Source organism: Propithecus coquereli, unplaced genomic scaffold, assembly GCF_000956105.1.
Source record: "Propithecus coquereli isolate 6110/MARCELLA unplaced genomic scaffold, Pcoq_1.0 Scaffold8, whole genome shotgun sequence".
NCBI lineage: Eukaryota > Metazoa > Chordata > Mammalia > Primates > Indriidae > Propithecus > Propithecus coquereli.
Window position 1 is genome coordinate 12,618,245 of NW_012154173.1, and position 18,069 is coordinate 12,636,313.

The following is an 18,069-nucleotide window of genomic DNA, read 5'->3' on the forward strand; positions in this document are numbered from 1 at the left end:
ATGAGGGGAAAGGTCACAGGGCAGGAGAGGAGGAGGGGCACGGTCACGACAGGGTTAACTTTAGTGAGGCAGGGTCCTGAGCTATTTTTACAGCCCGGTATACTAATTGCTACAGGCTACAGGTGATTTATGAGGGCAAGGTCGCAGGTGAGGAGGGGGCCCAGGTAAGGATCACAAGGGAAAAAAAAGCCCAGTAGTGAAATTTCTAAGAATTCCACTTTAGTGGAATTTTCCAATCTTCCACTTCAATGGCAAAAGTGGCATTTCTGCCTGGCTGGGCAGCATGGCTACAGTCATGTAACTAAGGGAAAGACAGAGCTGGAGCATTTTTGGCTAAGAGGTGGGGAGGGGGAAAGGCAGAAATAAATACAGAGAAAAAGGGAAGCGAAGATAGTGCTGGGTGCTGGTGTAATTCATTCCTTCACTGAGTCACAGAACAAAAATTTACTGAACAAGCCACTGAAGAGGGTAGATACAGACATGAAGGTGCTCACAGTCTACCCGAAGGTGCAAACATAAGCAACTATCTATCACAGCATAAAAAGTGAAGTGAATTATAGGAAACTGGAGTGACTGCTTTGCTTTGGAAGGCTTCATGGAAACGGTGGCACTTAATCTGTTTCTAAAGGGGCAAGAGTAAAATCTACGGATGAAGGAGGAAGATTCCAGGCAAGGAATCCAGTGTTACCAGCCTCATAACTACAAGGCAGACGCCCTGGGATCGAGTTTGGAGAGAAACTGAAGGGCTATCCCTGCAAAGGCAAACAGCCACCTTCCAGCCTCCTCTAGCAGACAAGCAGGCCCAGGGGAGGGCAGTGGAGGTGGCCAGCCTCATACAGGCTCTTCAATCCAAGGTGGGTGACAGCCTTCAGACGGACAAACCCCATACTGGCGGTTGGCAAAGGAAGCTACTTACTCCTGTCAAGACTGTCTTTCCCACATCTAGGACCATCACCAAGTGTCACAGCCCCACAAACTGGGCAAGGCGTTCTTTTAGGGGGTTCAGCCACAGAGGGTTAGGTGTAGAAAGCCCCCAAGAGGCATTCCTTATAGGAACAGGATTCCCATCAGCAAGCAATCCCCTGGGACTACACCTCAGATGACGTCCTCCAGGCGTCTCTGAGCTCTCGGTTACTGTGTCTCATAGAATGATAGAGTGAAAAACAGGAGAGCGAATGAGACAAATTCCAGACGTTCCTGTTGTTAATAGCGTGGTTATTACTCGTGGCAGTGAAAGCATGAAAGTGTGAAGGGAGGGAGAGGTAGGAAAGAGAAAGCAAAAAATGGCCATTTGTCCTCAGAGAGACGTCAGTCATCACAAGAGCCTGCGAGCGGTGTGAGTGGCTCCTGGAGCAGGGGCGGGAGGAGGGCATCAGAAAGTGACCTTGAGCCAATCAAAGCAGGTTCTTGAAGGAAACAAAATGAGAGCACCTGGCAAGAGCCACCGCTTTTATTTTATTTCTCACCTCCACTACGGACCCATACGATGAGCCACAATTCACCAAAATAGGCCAACCACACACACACACACACACACACACACACACACACACACACACACACACCTTTCTGGAACAACTTCTAACAGACTTGAACAATCGCACTGAGAGTGAACAAAATGTTATCTGTACTTGCTTACCAAAGTCTGACAGCACGCAAGAGACAGCACAGCTAAAGCAATAAAAGGAAAGAACGGAAGAGAAAGGTTCAGCACTCACCAGGTTTAAAAATAGTAGTGAAATATTATAATAAAAAGGAATTTCAAGTTTACATTACTCTTGTTTTCCCTCCTTACCACCATTTTCCAAACAAGGAAACTAAAGCTAGCTTGGCAAGAATAGAAGGCGTGGATTTATTTACTTACTGGACTTTATGCCGGTGATTGATTTATTGCCTCTCAGCTCTAAATTCGCCCTATTTGATTGCTTTGCAAAAATCAATCTGAAACTTTTCAATAACGTGCCCGCTGGCACTGAAGCTTCGTCAGTAGAGGGCGCTGGAGAGACACTACAGGAGAAATGGGTTTCGATTCCTCAGCCGGGCCTGGCAAGGGGCGTGGCTTCCCCAGCACGCGGCTCCCCGGGGCCCGCGCCCGCCTGCTGCCATGCACAGCAGCCAGCAGCACTCAGTGGCCGGTGGCTTCCCCCTGCAACCTCCTGTGGTGGTTTGAAGCAGAGTTCCCATAATGAGACATCGTCCTGTAAACAGCTTTCCCCAGCACCCTACACAGGGTTGATTTCCAGCAAGTTCCACCAGTGTGGCACCACAGCAACTTGTCTGCCATTCAGTAGCCATGGCTGAGCCTTCTCCAACAAAGTCCAGATCTCAGCCCAGGGGGTGTAGGATGGCTAATAGATATAGTATTATATAATATTATTATATCTACTATTATATATATATATATAAATCTTCTATTCCTACGTTCTGTAGAGTTCTCTTTACTTTTTAGTAGCCAATGTCTAGTCCCTCCAATCTCCTGCTATAGATAATCATTCTTTATGTTAAGTTTTTCCTGTTCAAATGACTGTATCATTTCTGTCTCCTGATTGGTCCTAGACTGATACAGACTTTTAAACAAAGCTGGCTCCTATTGTAGCTGTACCAGATTTGTGGGGGTAGGGTGCAGTGGGGGGAGAGCCTGTTTTTTGAAGATAAAGATTTTGTATTATACATAGGAGTAATCTATTGCATTTATTATTAAATACAAATTACTGAAACTGCAAAAACTAATGAAAACCAGAGACAATTCTCCATTGGTCTCTCTGCACATTTTTTTTTTTTTTTGCAGTGGTGTAACACATTTTAATTCAAAATAGACACTCTGAAAACAATAGGTTAAAAAAATAATAAAGTTCAACAAGTTCTCTTTTTGAATTTACAAGAGTACACCCACAATCACAGACCAGTTTTACAATTGCCTCAAAAATGCACATTATAGCAATTACATGAAATATGGTATCTTTAAAAATTCATATAGTAACATTGTTATATGTCTCTCTCATTATTATAATAACCTCCAAATATTTCTACCTAGAGATATGTTAGATTGGTTCCTCTGCTGTATATCACCAACAATATGACTTATGGTTGAAACTGCTCTCCCTTACCGGCTCTGGTGCTTTAGGTTATTTTATATTGTCTCTGCATATTTTGTGAGTGAAACAAACTGCCCTTGTTCTGGACTATGTTTCCAAGGATGTTTGGATGGCAGACAACCTAGTGATAGTGTATCCCCATGGACATACGGTGTGGAATAATAGACACTAGAGACTCAGAGGGTGGAAGAGTGGGAGGTGGGGAGGGATGAGAAATTATTAATGGGTACAATGTATACTATTGGGTGATGGCTACACTAAAAACCCAGACTTCACCACTATGCAATATATCCAAGTAACAAAACTGCACTTGTGCCCCCTAAATCTACACACACACACACACACACACACACACACATACACACACACACACACATACACACACACACGAGACAGTGTCTCCCTTCAAAAGCAGGGGCAAATTTGCTTACTGTCTTTGAAGACAGAGCAAAGCGCAGGCATACTCACTGCCCACTGTAAATTATAAAAGGTTCCAGTTCCCTACTCTCCTGTAATACAGTCCTCCGTGTGCACTGGAGTCATCTGACCCTCTTTGCATTGCCCCGTGTAATTGAGAATTGAAGAATGCTCGTACTCTATTTGTTGCTGTTGCTGCAATAAACTGCCCGGGAGCTCTGACCCAGCGTTCTGGTGTCTTCAACCAGCAACTCTGAAACTGTGGCAGGCTGCCTTGGTAACTTGCAAGTATGGAAATCTCAGACTTTTCACAGTTCTTGATAATAGGTTTCTTGTAGACAATCTATAGTTGGATTTTGTTGTATTGTTGTCTTCATTTTTTGTTCGTTTTTATCCAATCTAATAAACTGTGCTTCTTAATGGAGTCTTTAGACTATGTGCATCTAATGTAATTATCAACATGCCTGGATTTAAATCTACCATCATTTTCCTTCTACCTCAAGAGCTTCCTTTAACATTTCCTGAGGTGCAAGTCTGTTGGTTATAAGTCTTCTCTGCTTTTCTTGGTCTGAAAAAGTATTTATTTCACCTCCATTTTTAAAGGATTTTGGGGGCAGGGCATAGAATTGAGGTTGGCAGTTATTTCTCTCAGTAAAGAAGTCCCTACATTCTTTTTCTAATTTGCACGGATTCTGATGCAAAGTCTGCTGTCACTCTTTGTTCATCCTGAAGTAATATTTTTTTTTTTCTGGTTGGCTTTAAATATTTATCTCTACTTTTGAGCAATTTAATTATGATGTCCTTGGGTGGGGCTGAGACTCCCATTACACATATATTAGACCACTTCATATTGTCCCAGAGCTCACTGATAGCCTTGTCAATTTTTTTCAGTCTCTTTCTTTCCTTTGCTTCATTTTGGAATGTTTTGTTGCATTACGCTGCGGTACCTAATTGACTAATAATACCACCCAGAGTATCTTTTATTTCAGAGAGTGCATTGGTCATTTCCAAAATTTCTCTTTGTGTCTTTTGTATATCTTCTATTTCTCCCCCCATAATTTTCATGTATTTCTCTACCTTCTTTATCACGCCAAGCATATCTATAACATTGTAACATATTTATCTGTTAATTCCATTGTTGCTGTCATTTCTGGGTCTGTTTCTATGGACTGATTTTTATTTTGGTTATGGGTCTTATTTCTTGCTTTTCTGCATGCCTTTTTTTTTTTTTTTTTTTTACTGGATGCCAAACATTGTGAATTTTATGCTCTTGAGTGCTGGATTTTGTTGCAGTCCACTAACAATTATTGACCTTTGTCCTGCTATGCAATTACTTAGGATAGATCTGACACCTGCTTTTGAGGCTTGCTTTTAAGCTTTGTTAGGGCAGGTCCAGAGCAACCTTTAAATTAGAGCATGACTCAGGCTGACAAGTTTAAGGTCTTGTCATGCCAGTGTCCCTCAGTAGGTGAAGTTTGCCTTAGGTAACCATCTGAAAACCTTACAAAGTCTATTATTCTACTGGCATATCCCTAAGACTTGATTTGGGAGAAAAAAAATCTCCAAAAACTTTGTTCACTGGGGGCTGTGGTTATTAAGGTTGTGGTCAGAGACAGCCAGCCTCTGGCCAGGGGCTGAAGTCAGAAGTGCACAAGCAGCACTGTCTGGCTGGTCCTTATCAATTCTTGTGGGGTCCTCTCAGTCTGAGCCCACACCTCCAGCAAGCTGCATACCTGTTTCTTAAACATATTCTTGTTATAATCCAAAGTCTTGTGCATATCTTACAAAATGACACAATTTGCCAAGTGAGCACTTAGAGAAACTTTATATGACCAAAATTGTCCATCTTAGGAGCAACTCAAAACAAAAGAGCAAAGAAAAAGGGGGAGCAGCAAATATTTAATATTCAATGATGAGCCACTATGACCCATACGAAGAACCTTAGAATTTAGGATACTGCAGTCTACGGCCATGCCACCCTGAATGCGCTCGATCCCATCTGACCCCGGAAGCTAAGCAGGGTCGGGCCCCGTTAGGACTTGGATGGGAGAATTTAGGATACTGCAGAGGAGCTGTGATTCCAACCTCCCCACACAGCTAGTACATACATTACTAAGTCCTTTAGATGCAAACTCTGCCTTAAAGAGTCCACTGAGGCTGGATGCAGTGGCTCACAGCTGTAATCCCAGCACTTTGGGAGGCCGAGGTGGGAGGATCGCTTGAGCTCAGGAGTTTGAGACTACCCTGAGCAACATAGCAAGATGCCGTCTCTACAAAAAATTTGTAAAAATTAGCCAGGGATAGTGGCAAGCACCTGTAGTCCCAGCTACTCAGGAGGCTGAAGCAGGGTTCCTTGAGCCCAGGAGTTTGAGGTTGCAGTGAGCTATGATGACACCACTGTACTCTTTTTAGCCCCAGCAAAAGAGAGAGACCCTGTCTCAAAAAATATATAAATAAACAGAAAGAAGGAAAGAAAGAAATAGCTTCCCAACTGCCTTATAGCATTTGTCCGAACGTTCTGAGAAAGTCTTAGAACAAAAACAGAGTAAGATCCTAAACAAGTGAATGTTTTTCGAATCAAACAACTGGACGGCCCCACATACTCCACTTGCCTCCCAACAAAATGCTCATTGATAAGGATACTTGCTGCTACTATGAACAGAAGGGATGCTGGAAAACCAACTCTCTCATTCTTGGCAAGGAACAATCTGACAGATAACAAGAAGGCTCCAAGGGAGAAGTTTTAGCACCCAACTTGCAATTCATCCCTTAAAACTTGATCATTAACTATTCCGTGCAACGCTCAGAGTCACACATGTTACACTTCAACAACAACCCTGCCACTAAGTTCATCCCTTGTCCTTGAAGTCAGAAAGAACCCAAAAAGTGAATATCTCCAACTTCTTTAATACTCCCTATAACCCAGGCATGGTTGTCACAAAATGAAACAGGTGTCAAAAAAGAAAAAAAGGAAGAAAGAAAGAAAGAAAGAAAGAAAGAAAGAAAGAAAGAAAGAAAACTGCAATTTTTTTTCAGCAAAAGGCTCATTTTCTAGGGCATGATCTGTCTCAGGCAAGTGTCTTCCCTCTGATTGACTGACTGTAGGCCACCCAGACCCTCCTTAGCCTCACCACTGAAAACCAATTGCTGTGTCTCATGAGAGATTGTGAACATAGCTCCCCACTTCTCCAAAATTACTTCTTCTTTAGGACCCAACTAAATCCTTGGTGACAGACCCCCTCTTTCCCGGGAGCACAAGCAAGAACAGGCATTTTATACACTAGAGCTAGCTCTCCAACAATCCCTGTCCCTGCTTGGTCTAACTTACCATTCATTCTTCTCCACATTTGTTCACAAATGATCTGCTCGGGTCCTTGGTGTTTTAACTCAGCTACATGAAAACCACCCATAACTCCCCGTAATGTCCCCCCTCTCTACTCCAGTGGCAAAGACCTATCCATGTTGCTATAGCAGTCGCTGTCAACCGGTGGAGGCTTCTGCTCACATAGTTTTGGGATCTTCCTTAAACCCAATGGTCCCCCAAGCTACAATCTTCGCTACTTAATGAAATGCACAACATTTCTAGCTGAGCCTTCTTACATCCTATGAAATATTTCACACTCTACTTACCTACCAAGGGAGATACCATGATCACGAAGGTGGTTTTCCCAGGGTGGGACTTATCCATGGCACATTTGTGGATGCACTGACCCTTGGGATTTCCACAAATGAGGGAATCTTGACTGCATTAAAAAAGAAAGAAAAATGGCCGGGCGCAGTGGCTCACGCCTGTAATCCTAGCACTCTGGAAGGCTGAGGTCGGTGGATCATTTGAGCTCAGGAGTTTGAGACCAGCCTGAGCAAGAGCGAGACCCCATCTCTACTAAAAGTAGAAAGAAATTAGCTGGACAACTAAAAATATAAATAGAAAAAATTAGCTGGGCGTGGTGGCGCATGCCTGTAGTCCCAGCTACTGGGGAGGCTGAGGCAGGAGGATCGCTTGAGCCCAGGAGTTTGAGGTTGATGTGAGCTAGGCTGACGCCACAGCTCTCTAGCCTAGGCAACAGAGTGAAAGCAAAGCAAAGAAAAAAGAAATATTGTTACTTTCTCCTGTACATATCTTTATCCATTGCTGTAGTTCTTTGAATTCTGTTGTGCTCCTTCCAACCCAAAAGAAGAGAAAATGCCAAAGTGGCATTTGTCCAAGAATCATCCATGCCCCATTCAGACTTACTAGAAATACCTTTGGACAGTTTACACTTGATCTTGATGTGGATGGGTCAGATCTGCAGACAAACAGGAAGTGATCAGGCTGACTTTGTCATAACAGATCTCAAATCACCCTCAGAATATGATTCCTTATGGTCCAGATGGCAGAACTGATTGCTCTCACTGGAGCAGCCAACCAGCTGGAGAGAAAAGAGTTAATATGCACACATAGTAGATCCATCTTGGGGTCATGGATAAAGTCTGGGTGCTCTGGAAACAGTGAGGCTGTCTAACCTCCGTGAGGATTCCTACCACGGTCAAGGCACTTCAAAATACCCTAAAGCTACCAAAGAAATAGGTAGCCTCTAGGGTGATCAGGATGCTAAGAGAAATGCCCTGTCAATCATTTATGCTAAACAGGAGGCCCTTACAAAAGTACTGGCCCACCAAGATAACCAAAGAAATCACCACCATGGAGGGGTTAAAACAGCCAGTATAGAATGCTAAAATTGGGCCCCAATATCAGAGAAAAAGTACAGAGACAGACCTGGAGGCAAGTTATTAATACCTGAAGATACTCTCTGGCATTCCCAGGATGGCTTCTTGGAAGCACCGGAGTCTCTCCGGTGAAGGGGACCTTGCTGACATCCCAGGTAGGCCAACTCACCATTGCAAGGACACACTGGCTGCCATTCTAACCCACACTGATGCTGTCACCAAGATGTCTTGCCTGCCATCAATATACTCCTGGCAAAAGAAAAACCATTAAGGGCAGGTGGGGACAGGAACCGAAACCTCCAGGCTCATTTGACCTCTTCCAAGTGGGCTTCAGAGAATTACCTGCTGCGATGGGGTGTGAACATGTTCTGCTTGCTGCCTGCCTTCTTCAGGGTGCACCAAGACATTCCCCTATCGCAGAACTGAGCCTCTGATGGGACACTAAAGAGTACATGCCATGGGATTCCATTTATGTGAAGTTAGAGAACAGGCAAAGGCCCACCTGTTGGGGAAGAAAAAACAGAATAATTGCTGGGGGAGGGATTGGGGGGGGGCTCAGGGATTACCCAGCAAGGGATTTGAAGGATTTTCTGGGGTGCTATATTCTATATTTTGATAGGGATTGAGGCTACACTGGTTTATGCAACTGTCAAAATTTATGGTACAGCTGTGTGCATTTCATATTGTGTCAATTTTACCTTTAAAACAAAAGAACCATAAATGCTGTTAATGATGTGCATGCTGAAGTTCTTGAAGGATAAATATACTTGTGTCTGCAGTGACTTCCTACTACTCCTTCCATGAAAACTTACAAGTAAAGACATAAGGATACTTCATCTTAACAAGTGTCCCCTGCAAGACCTGGTAACTGTTGACTTTCTAACCTCCAACAAGCGTTTCCTCCACTGCAGTTCTGTGAATCAGCCAAGCTCCTCCCAGGCTCAGTGTCCTGTGGCTTGGAATACCACTTGCTGTCATTCCCTTCGCTGAGTTAATTTCCACAGATCTTTCCAATTTCATAGGTCAGGAGAATGCTCCTGTTCTCCTAGCCTGGATTGCGGCATGCACCTCTTCTCTTCCACAGCAACTTTATCCTGTACTGTCTTCCTCCCACCAGAGTTCGTAGGGACGCATTCATCAAGTATTTACTCACGTGCAGATCTCCCCCGTTAGACAGCCGCCGGCACCAAGGCGGCTTCACTCACAATTGTATTTCCGGTACCTGGCTTGGTGCCTGGCCCATCAATAGGTAGGTAGTTAGAATTTTTTGTTATGTAAATGACTAAAAGGCAAATTAGAATAAGATACCACTTTTCACTTTTCATCTGAAAGATGAGCAGCTTTAAAAAAAGCCGGCAGTATCCAGTATTAGGTGAGGGCATGGAGAAACAGACTTGCACGCGTTGCTGGAAGACGTATAAAATTGGTATGGTGGAAGTACCTGTGAAAACGTTCAGTGTTTATACCTGTTACCCAGCAGTTTCACTCCCAGGTATTTTTTCTACAAGGCACAGTAGCACAAATATGTTTCTGTGTAACAGTGTTCCCAGAAGTTGCTCAACGTTGAAAAACTGGCAATGATTTAAATATCTTTCGAAGGGAGGCTGATAAACTAAAGGCACACTCATAAAGTGAAATTCTGTATCATACAGCCATTATAAGGAATAAAATTAATCCTAATATACTGATAGGGAACTGCTGATTAGTAGGTATTAAGTGAGAAAGTTGCAGACAAATATGAAGTATAATTCCATTTTGTTTTTCAAAAATCCTACATAATCTTATACAATTTAAAAGTACAGTATTTTTCAAAAAGGAATGGTAGTAGAGGGTGAACCAAACTGTTAATTAGGACTACTTCCCTAGACCGTGGATGGGTCGGAGCAGGGTCTTCCATTTTTATTTCATCTATTTCTTGAAGCTATTTAAACAAGCAAGTCTTATAATTTTAAAAAATATTTTAAAATATATTTTGTTCTGCAAGAAATGAAACTCCAGATTCTTTGCAGAACAAATCTCTAAGATGAGGTTCATGTTGCTTCTGCTAAAATAAAGCTACAACCCTTGAGTACACTAAAAACTGGCCTCGTGCAGACCTAACACCCACGGACCACCATGCGCGTGCTCGCCCTTTTTAAAATCCTACCGGTGAGGTCCGGGAGGAAGGAAGAAAATGGAAGTGGGTCGTGGGAGTCCTGGGGTGAGCATGCCTCCGGATGGAAGCCGCCAGCAGAATTCACTCTGCTTTTCCAAGTAAATGATTCTTCCCCCAGAGGTGCCTGGCGCTCGGGACTGGATTCGACGGGTACTGCTCCCTTCTTCAACCTGTTGGCCAAGATCTTATCATCTCAAGGCAAAGAGAAGGGGAAACCCTGGGCTCCTTAGCTCATTTCGGTTGAGAAAATAACGTGCCACCTCTCATCTCGGATCCCCCTTGCGACTGCGAGACGGGGCTGCACCCAGACAGCTCCGGCCTACCCGATGGCGCCCGGTGCCGCAGGGCGAGGCGACCACGCGCGACCCGGGGCGGCAGGTGGGCGCGGGGAGAGGCGGCGGGGTGCGCACCGCCCGCGCCCTCCAAAGCCTCAGAGTCCAGCTCCTTCCTCCCTCCTCCGGCCCCGCCGCAGCGGGCTAAGGCTGCAGGGTCGGGTCCCCGGGACGGAGAAGGGGGCGCCCCCCGGCCACCACCGCTCTGGAAGGTCGGGGAGGTGTCAGAGGTGGCCACGTTCGGCCGCCAGCCTGCCTCCCCCTCCAGCTTTAGGAACTTAGGCGGGGTCTCTTAGCCGGCAGATGTCTCCTCCCGCCGTCTCTCCACCAAGCCCGGGCCAGGCCGGCTGTGTGGCTCTGCGCCTCTTCCTTTAACCCCGCGGCCGCGCCCCGAGGCAGGTCGCTCGCCCCCTTCAGCTAAGGTGCGAGGAACTCGGCCAAGCTCACCCCGCAGAACTGCGGTTTCCCCCACCCTCGGCGCTTCCCCTGTGAATGTGAATGGAACCAAGCGCTCCTTCCTCTCCCTAAATGGCCCACTCAAGAGAATAAAAATGCGGTCTTTGAGCTCTCGGTGAGGGTCTGGACCTCGGTTTTCAGAGGCCCGCGCGTCCAAGGTCTCCAGCTTTCCCCCGGGAAGTGACAGCCGTGGCGGCGCAGGAGGCCCGTCCTCGGAGGTTGAAATCCATTTAGGGAGTAAAAGCCCCTGAAAGGGCAGAACTACCACCCGAAAGCTCGGAGGCGTCGGGGGCGCCGGGCCCACGGCGCCCAGTGCACCCGCCCGGGATCCGCGAGGCGCCGCCCGGCTCCTCACCAGGTGTCAGGCGAAAACGCCCACCTGGTCCTAGGGCGGGTTCGACGCCGCCTTCGGGCAAGCTCGGCTCTTGGAAACTGGAAGCCGAGAGGCAGGAGCTCGACCTCTGGACGCGGGTGCGGCCTTGCGGGCCCCTGTCAGGGTGGTGCGCGCGCGGAGGCGCTTGTCTGGGGACCCTAGGTCGCACATGTGCCCAGCTTTTTGTTCCCCGACTCGACAAGCCTGGAGCGGCAGTAGTGGCCGCCCTAGCAAGCCGGCAGCGAGCGCTCCGCCGAGGTCCCCAGGAGGGTCTGGAGAACCGATGAGTTGAGTGCGCGACCCCAGGGGACTGGGGGCGAGTCGAACGTTGGCCAATGGCTGCGGTGGGCGGGGAGAAGACGGACGAGGGGACCTCTGTGGGACTGGTCCCTTCCCCACCCTCGCTCTCCGGGTGCCCTGCGGCCCCGCCCGCCCTCTTAAATCCGGCTCAGCCCTCGGGGCCCAACCGAAGCCTACCGGTCCCGAGCCCGCGTGGTCCTGGAGGTGCCCGTTCGGCTGCAGCGCCCTCGGAGGTGGGTGCCCGGAGGTAGGTGCCGGGCAGGGAGCGCACCCAGGCCCTGGGCCCATCGTCTTCCAGGGCGGCTGGGAAGTGCGGCCAGCACGCGCTGGCGCAGTTCGTTTTGGGTGGTTATTTTGCCCTCTTGGGGCTTTTACTCCTTAAGTGGCTTTCGAACCCATGTTGCAGATTCTTGGGGTCGGAGGAGGCCAGGAGCAGGGCGCCTTTGGAGGCTCGAGAGGAGACTGGCAGATGCCCACGTCCTGGCTGACCTCTTCTCCTGACCCCGTGTTCTTTAATTTCTGAGTCACGACCCTGCTTGGTTTCCCTATTGGGCTCATTGATCTCGTCCTCAAGACCCGAGGGCCCTAAAGGGGCTTCATTCCTCGGCCTGGGCGAACTTGCTGCGCATCCATTAAAACGCCACCTTTTCTGGGCAACGACTGCGACGCGGGGGCGGGAGGGCCACAGGTCGCCAAGGCTTTTCTCTCCCGCCTGGCCTGGGGCTCGTCCTCGCCGGCTTGCAAGAGGCGATCCCAAGCCCCTGATCCCTCTGGTGAGATGACTGGTGCTTCGAGGGACTTGCGGGATGTGGCAGGACTCTGTCCGCGTGGGGAGCGGGACTGGCGGCGGGTGCCGGGGGAGCCGAAGGTGGCGCGCCCCTCGGCTCCCGGCAGCCCGGACCGCCAAGGCCCGCGGAGCCTGACCCAGGCTCGGAGCGGGGCGGGGGCTCAGGGAGCGCGTCTCCACCTGCGCAGCCCGACCTCGTGCCCTTGGCGCTTCCCTCCTTGCTGAGGGCCCTGCTTGGTAGCCTTGCGACCGGCTGGCCCTTGGCTGCTGGCCCCGGCCCAGGGCTCGAGAGGGCCCGGCGGCTCCGACAGACCCGGTGGAAGAGTTTTGTCGGACCAGGAAGGAGAGAGAGGGAGCGTGAACCGGGTTTTGCAGGAACCGGGTCGGGGGCCGAATGTAGAGATCGGGTGTTGGAAACCAGCCGCGCTTGGTGAAGGTGTGCTCGGAGAGGGAAGGCGAAGGCGACGCTCACCAGGAACTTGGAGTCGGGCGGGATCCGGGCAGATTTTCGTTTGGGGCTTTTTCTGTTCGTTTTTATTTCTTTTTTTGTTTGTTGTTATTGTGGAATCCAATTGGGAAGTTGATCCAGTTCCCTTCGACCTGGGGCCGGCTGGGGAGGAGGAGGCGGCGTGACCCCATACTGTCCCTGCCTTTCCGCAGAGCGGCCGCGCGCTGTGGCCGGGGATGGCTCTGCCGCGGCCAGGTGAGGCCGCGCCGCAGGACAAGGTGTGCTACCTGCCCGAGAGCGGCTCCCAGATGCTGGCTGCCTACTACACGCATTTCGCGACCTATGGCCACTACGGAAGCACTGTAACAACCACCAAGGAAGACGATTTCCAACCCTTCCGGCAACTGGACGCCGCGGTGTCAGCTGCCCCGGCCATGCCCCCCTTCGCCTTCCGGATGGCACCTCCCATGCTGAACCCCGGTCTGGCTCTGCAGAGGGAGCCGCTCTACGACCTGCCCTGGTACGGCAAGCCACCACCGTATTACCCGTTTCCCCACCTCCCCACGGAGTTTCCGCACTTTGCGAACAGCAGCCGCGAGTACGTGGGTGCTAGCAGAGAAGATCTGGGTCCCGCTGGTGGCCGCAGCGACAGTGGCCAGTGGTGCGGACCTGAAACTTTAATTTCACCGGCTCCTGTGGATGCTCCAGGGTTACCTGAGGGGCTGAAGACTTCCCAGTTATTACCTTGCTCACCCAGCAAGCGGTCTGAGGATCATCCCAAATCCTCCACCCAAGAGGGAAAGTCGCCTGGTCGTTTTCACTTCACCGAGGAGGACCTGCACTTGGTTCTGTATGGGGTCACGCCCAGCCTGGATCGCCCAGCCAGCCTGCACCACGCGATTTCCGGCCTCCTGGTCCCCACGGACAGCTCTGGTAAAGGGAGTCCACACCGTCTGGGAGTTGGGTTGGGTGGCAGTAGAGGGGGGAGCAGGAGTGGGGATGAGGCACTTCCAGGTGGATCTAAGTCAGCAAAGGAGGGTAGCGTGCCTCCGTCAGAGCCTGGGGAGTCTAAGCTCACTTCTGAGGCCCTGCTTGCTTAACTGCATGACTCCTAAGGTTGGTTTTAGTGAGAGCTGAGGACCAGGAGAGAAATGGTTGATGTCACCTGAGATCAGATTCTACTGGATGTGCAAGGTATCTCAATGACATTCTCATGCAGTTCACACTCAGAGTCCCAGTACAGCCATCTGCCTTGACCTTAGTCAAGAATTAGCTCTGATTAAGTTTCTTAAATTTTCCAAATGGGGTTAGTTACACATCCTTACAAAAGGTTGTTCTGAGTCCCAAATAAGACTAGTTCTAGATGAAATTGTATATGAAAAGCTCATGTAAAAGAAGCAGGAAAAATAATAAAGAACAGATAAATATCAAACTCAAGATGATGGTTACCTTTAGGGAGAAAAATGCCTTACAAAAACGTTTCATGATACATTTGTAATGAAAAAAAATTTAACCCTGCCTTTTCCTAGGGTCTGATTCTCTTCCTCACAATCTGGATAAAGACTCCCTTCAACTTCCAGAAGGTAGGCGGGACTCCTTGCTTGATCTCTTTCTCTGAACTAATGCAAAGTCACTTTCCTCATTCTCTTTTCCTGCCCTGGGTTTCCCATAGGTCTCTGCCTCATGAAGACAATGTTTGGTGAAGTGCCACACTTTGGTGTGTTCTGCAGTAGTTTTATTGCCAAAGGAATGAGGTTTGGGCCCTTTCAAGGTAGAGTAGTCAACGCCAGTGAAGTCAAGACCTATGGAGACAATTCTCTGATGTGGGAAGTAAGTATGTTTTGGTGGATCTGCTGAAAGTGGGAGGGGAGATTGGCTGGGGAAATCTTGGCTTTTGCCAAATCTTTTGCTGCTCTTCGAGAGTCCTGGTCAGGGAGAGGGGACATGGAGGGCAGATATCTGCTGCTTGTGTTGCCTGTAAAGGGAAGGAACGGTAGGTGTTCACTCCGTGAGCATAGCATGAATTCTATATGCGGTGCCTTAGGTCATTTTAGTCTGGAGATTAACTACAGAATATACATTTAAAGAATGAATACACTGTGTTACACTTACAGATAAAACCAAATGCTTTAAATGTTATAGGATCTGAAAGTATGCTAAAGGGAATAAAAAAAAAACCAAATTTTAAAATTCAATATTATTCACCTGTAAAACTAGTCAAGGATTTTTAAAAACTGATACTCAAGTTCTAGTGATAGTGTACAGAGACATGCTGGTGGGACTCCAGTTCATTATACGCAGGAGAAAACTATTTGTCAGAATGTATCAGACACTTTAAAATGTCCAAAATCCCTTGACTCTGAATTTCTACTTCTAGGAATATAGTTTAGGAAAAGAATCTGAAATCCAGGCTATGTGAAAGATGCTAATCACGAGGTTGTTTATAATAACAAAACACTGGAGATGGTGAAATTACCAGCGGCATGAAAAGAAATAAATTATGACTCTATCAATATGCTTGGAAACTTAGCGGGGATAAAATATAAAACTAATCGGTTGTCTTTAAATCGTGGAATTAAATATGACCTCTTTATTTTTCTAAACCTCTGCTTATGAAATTAACATATGTTCGCTAGAGAAATTTCTGAATCAAGAAAATGATGAAAGTAAGAATCTTTAAAAATGTTAATATGTCACATCACCTACAGGGATGTCCTTAAGCTAGTAAATCTACATAAGGTGAAGTAGATTTATATGCTACTTGTAATGATGTGGAAATCTATTTGGTGGACTCAAGTGTGAGATTTGGGTTATAAGTTGTTAATAAATTTATAGGTTAGGCAAAAGAAAAGTATAGTGCAAACTTCATGTCTTAATTTCATTTAGATCTTTGCAGATGGTCATTTGAGCCACTTTATAGATGGAAAAGGAGGTACGGGGAATTGGATGTCCTATGTCAACTGTGCCCGCTTCCCCAAGGAGCAGAACCTAGTTGCTGTGCAGTGTCAAGGGCATATATTTTATGAGAGCTGCAAAGAGATCCACCAGAACCAAGAGCTCCTTGTGTGGTATGGAGACTGCTATGAGAAATTTCTGGATATTCCCGTGAGCCTTCAAGTCACAGAGCCCAGGAAGCAGCCACTTGGGTCCTCTGAAGGTGAGTGTACACCTGTGCCTCGCCCAGCGAGGGCATCCTCTTCTAGATGGACTGGGCTCTTTTCCACAAACCCTCCTTATGGCGCTCCTCCCTCCCAAACCCTGATGCAGGAGACGAAGCAGAGTGTGTCTCTAACCAGGGGGGCATTGCCCAGATGAAGGAAAGTGTCCTCATCTTTCCAAAGCTGCGGAAGCTGCCTCTATTCACAAAGACACCTTTTCTTCTTCCCCCTCACCCCTCCCCAAGAATAAAAGAAAAGTGAAATAAATGGATGTAACTTCTGCTGTAGTTGAACCAGTTTCTGATTCATCTCTGCCCAGGCTAACATGGCTGATGAAGCCAGAGCGCTATAGCAGTGTTTTTCGAATGGTGGGTTGCAGGGTTGCAATATGTTAATGGGGTGGGAAATCAATTTAGTGGTCGAGACCAACATTAAAGAAAAAAGAAAGAGAATTAGAGTAAAGTTGAATGGAAAATATTGATGGGAATCAGTTACGTAAGGGTAAGCATTGTTTTGTGAAGTTTTTGTTATCAAATAAGTACATGTGTATATGCTGGGTGTCAAGTATAAAATGTATTTCTTACTGTGGGTCTCGGGCAAGTTTGAGAAACGTTGAGCTAGACTGTCATGCTCAGGCTTTAAGGTGGGTGTGCATCCCCTGGGGTCTTGTGAACAATCTTCCTACTCCCCGGACAGGTGGATGGTGTAGGAGTGGGGGGATGTAGGCCAAGGTGGGAGTGGGGCGAGATGGTGGGATTCTCTGGTCTGGAGCTTGAAGTGGTCTCGTACTCGGCACCAAACCAAGTTTAAGTCTTTTTTTGGTCACTTCCCAAAATGTACCAACTGCTTTTGAAATAAAAGTGAAAAATGTATTTGCAAAAAATACGTGCTTTAAAACTCACAAAATGGAATCATTATCCTTTTGAGAAATTATTTAACATTACGTATCAGACTCTTAAAATATTCATAGCCTTCGATGTCTCAGTAATACTCTTCTGGAAATCTATCACTAAGAAATAGTCCAAAAGGAAAAAGCTTTGTCCACAAGGATTTTCACTATAGCACCACTCATATTAGTGAAAAATCACAAACAACCTAAATGCTCAATAGTAGGATAATTGGTAAGAAAATGACACTACGGGTTGAGCATCCCTAATCCAAAAGGCTCTAAAATGGGAAACTGAGCACCAACGTGACACCACAAGTGGAAAATACTTAAGGACTTAACACAAACTTTGTTTCATGTGAAAAATTATTTAAAATGTTGAATAAAATTACCTTCAAGCCATGTGCATAAGGTGTATATGAAACATAAATGAATTTTGTGTTCAGACTTGGATCCCACTCCCAAGGTATCTCACTATGATTATGAAATATCCCAAAATTGGGAAAAAATCTGAAACGCTTTTGGTCCCAAGACTTTTGGATAAGGGACAGTCAACCTGTATATTATTAGCGTGGAATAATACGCAGCTAGCAGACATTACAATCAAAACAAGTGACAAGGAAAACCCCAGTATGCAGTTAGCTGTGCTCCAGTTCTGAACCAAATAATATCTGATGCTTACAGCGTTGTTAAGATGACATGAATTTTGGACAACATGTAGACAGGAACTTATAAACAACTTATTTTGTTGGGAAGAATTATGAATGAATTCATTTGTTTTTTGTTAATATGAATGGTTTGGATATGATAAAAAAGAAAGAAAATCAAAAATTTCTCTCCTCTCAAAAGAAATGTTTTTTTGTCTCAAAAACTTTAAGTCTTAATTGAAGAGGGAAGGGTCTGATGTGAGTGGGTTATTTGAATATGCTAGCATGCCGTGTGTGTGTGTGTGTGT

At 46.8% G+C, this 18,069-nt stretch overlaps 1 protein-coding gene across 1 annotated transcript in view; it reads left to right on the forward strand.

Annotated features, from left to right (window-relative positions):
• Nucleotides 1-13,306: 13,306 nt before the first annotated feature.
• PRDM14 (PR domain containing 14) overlaps nucleotides 13,307-18,069 on the forward strand; it is an 18,106-nt gene continuing 13,343 nt past the window's right edge. Inside the window, exons 1-4 of the mRNA XM_012663150.1 lie at nucleotides 13,307-14,003; nucleotides 14,600-14,653; nucleotides 14,743-14,900; nucleotides 15,957-16,227. Coding sequence (XP_012518604.1) covers nucleotides 13,307-14,003; nucleotides 14,600-14,653; nucleotides 14,743-14,900; nucleotides 15,957-16,227 — 1,180 coding nt within the window. The remainder of the gene's footprint in view (nucleotides 14,004-14,599; nucleotides 14,654-14,742; nucleotides 14,901-15,956; nucleotides 16,228-18,069) is intronic.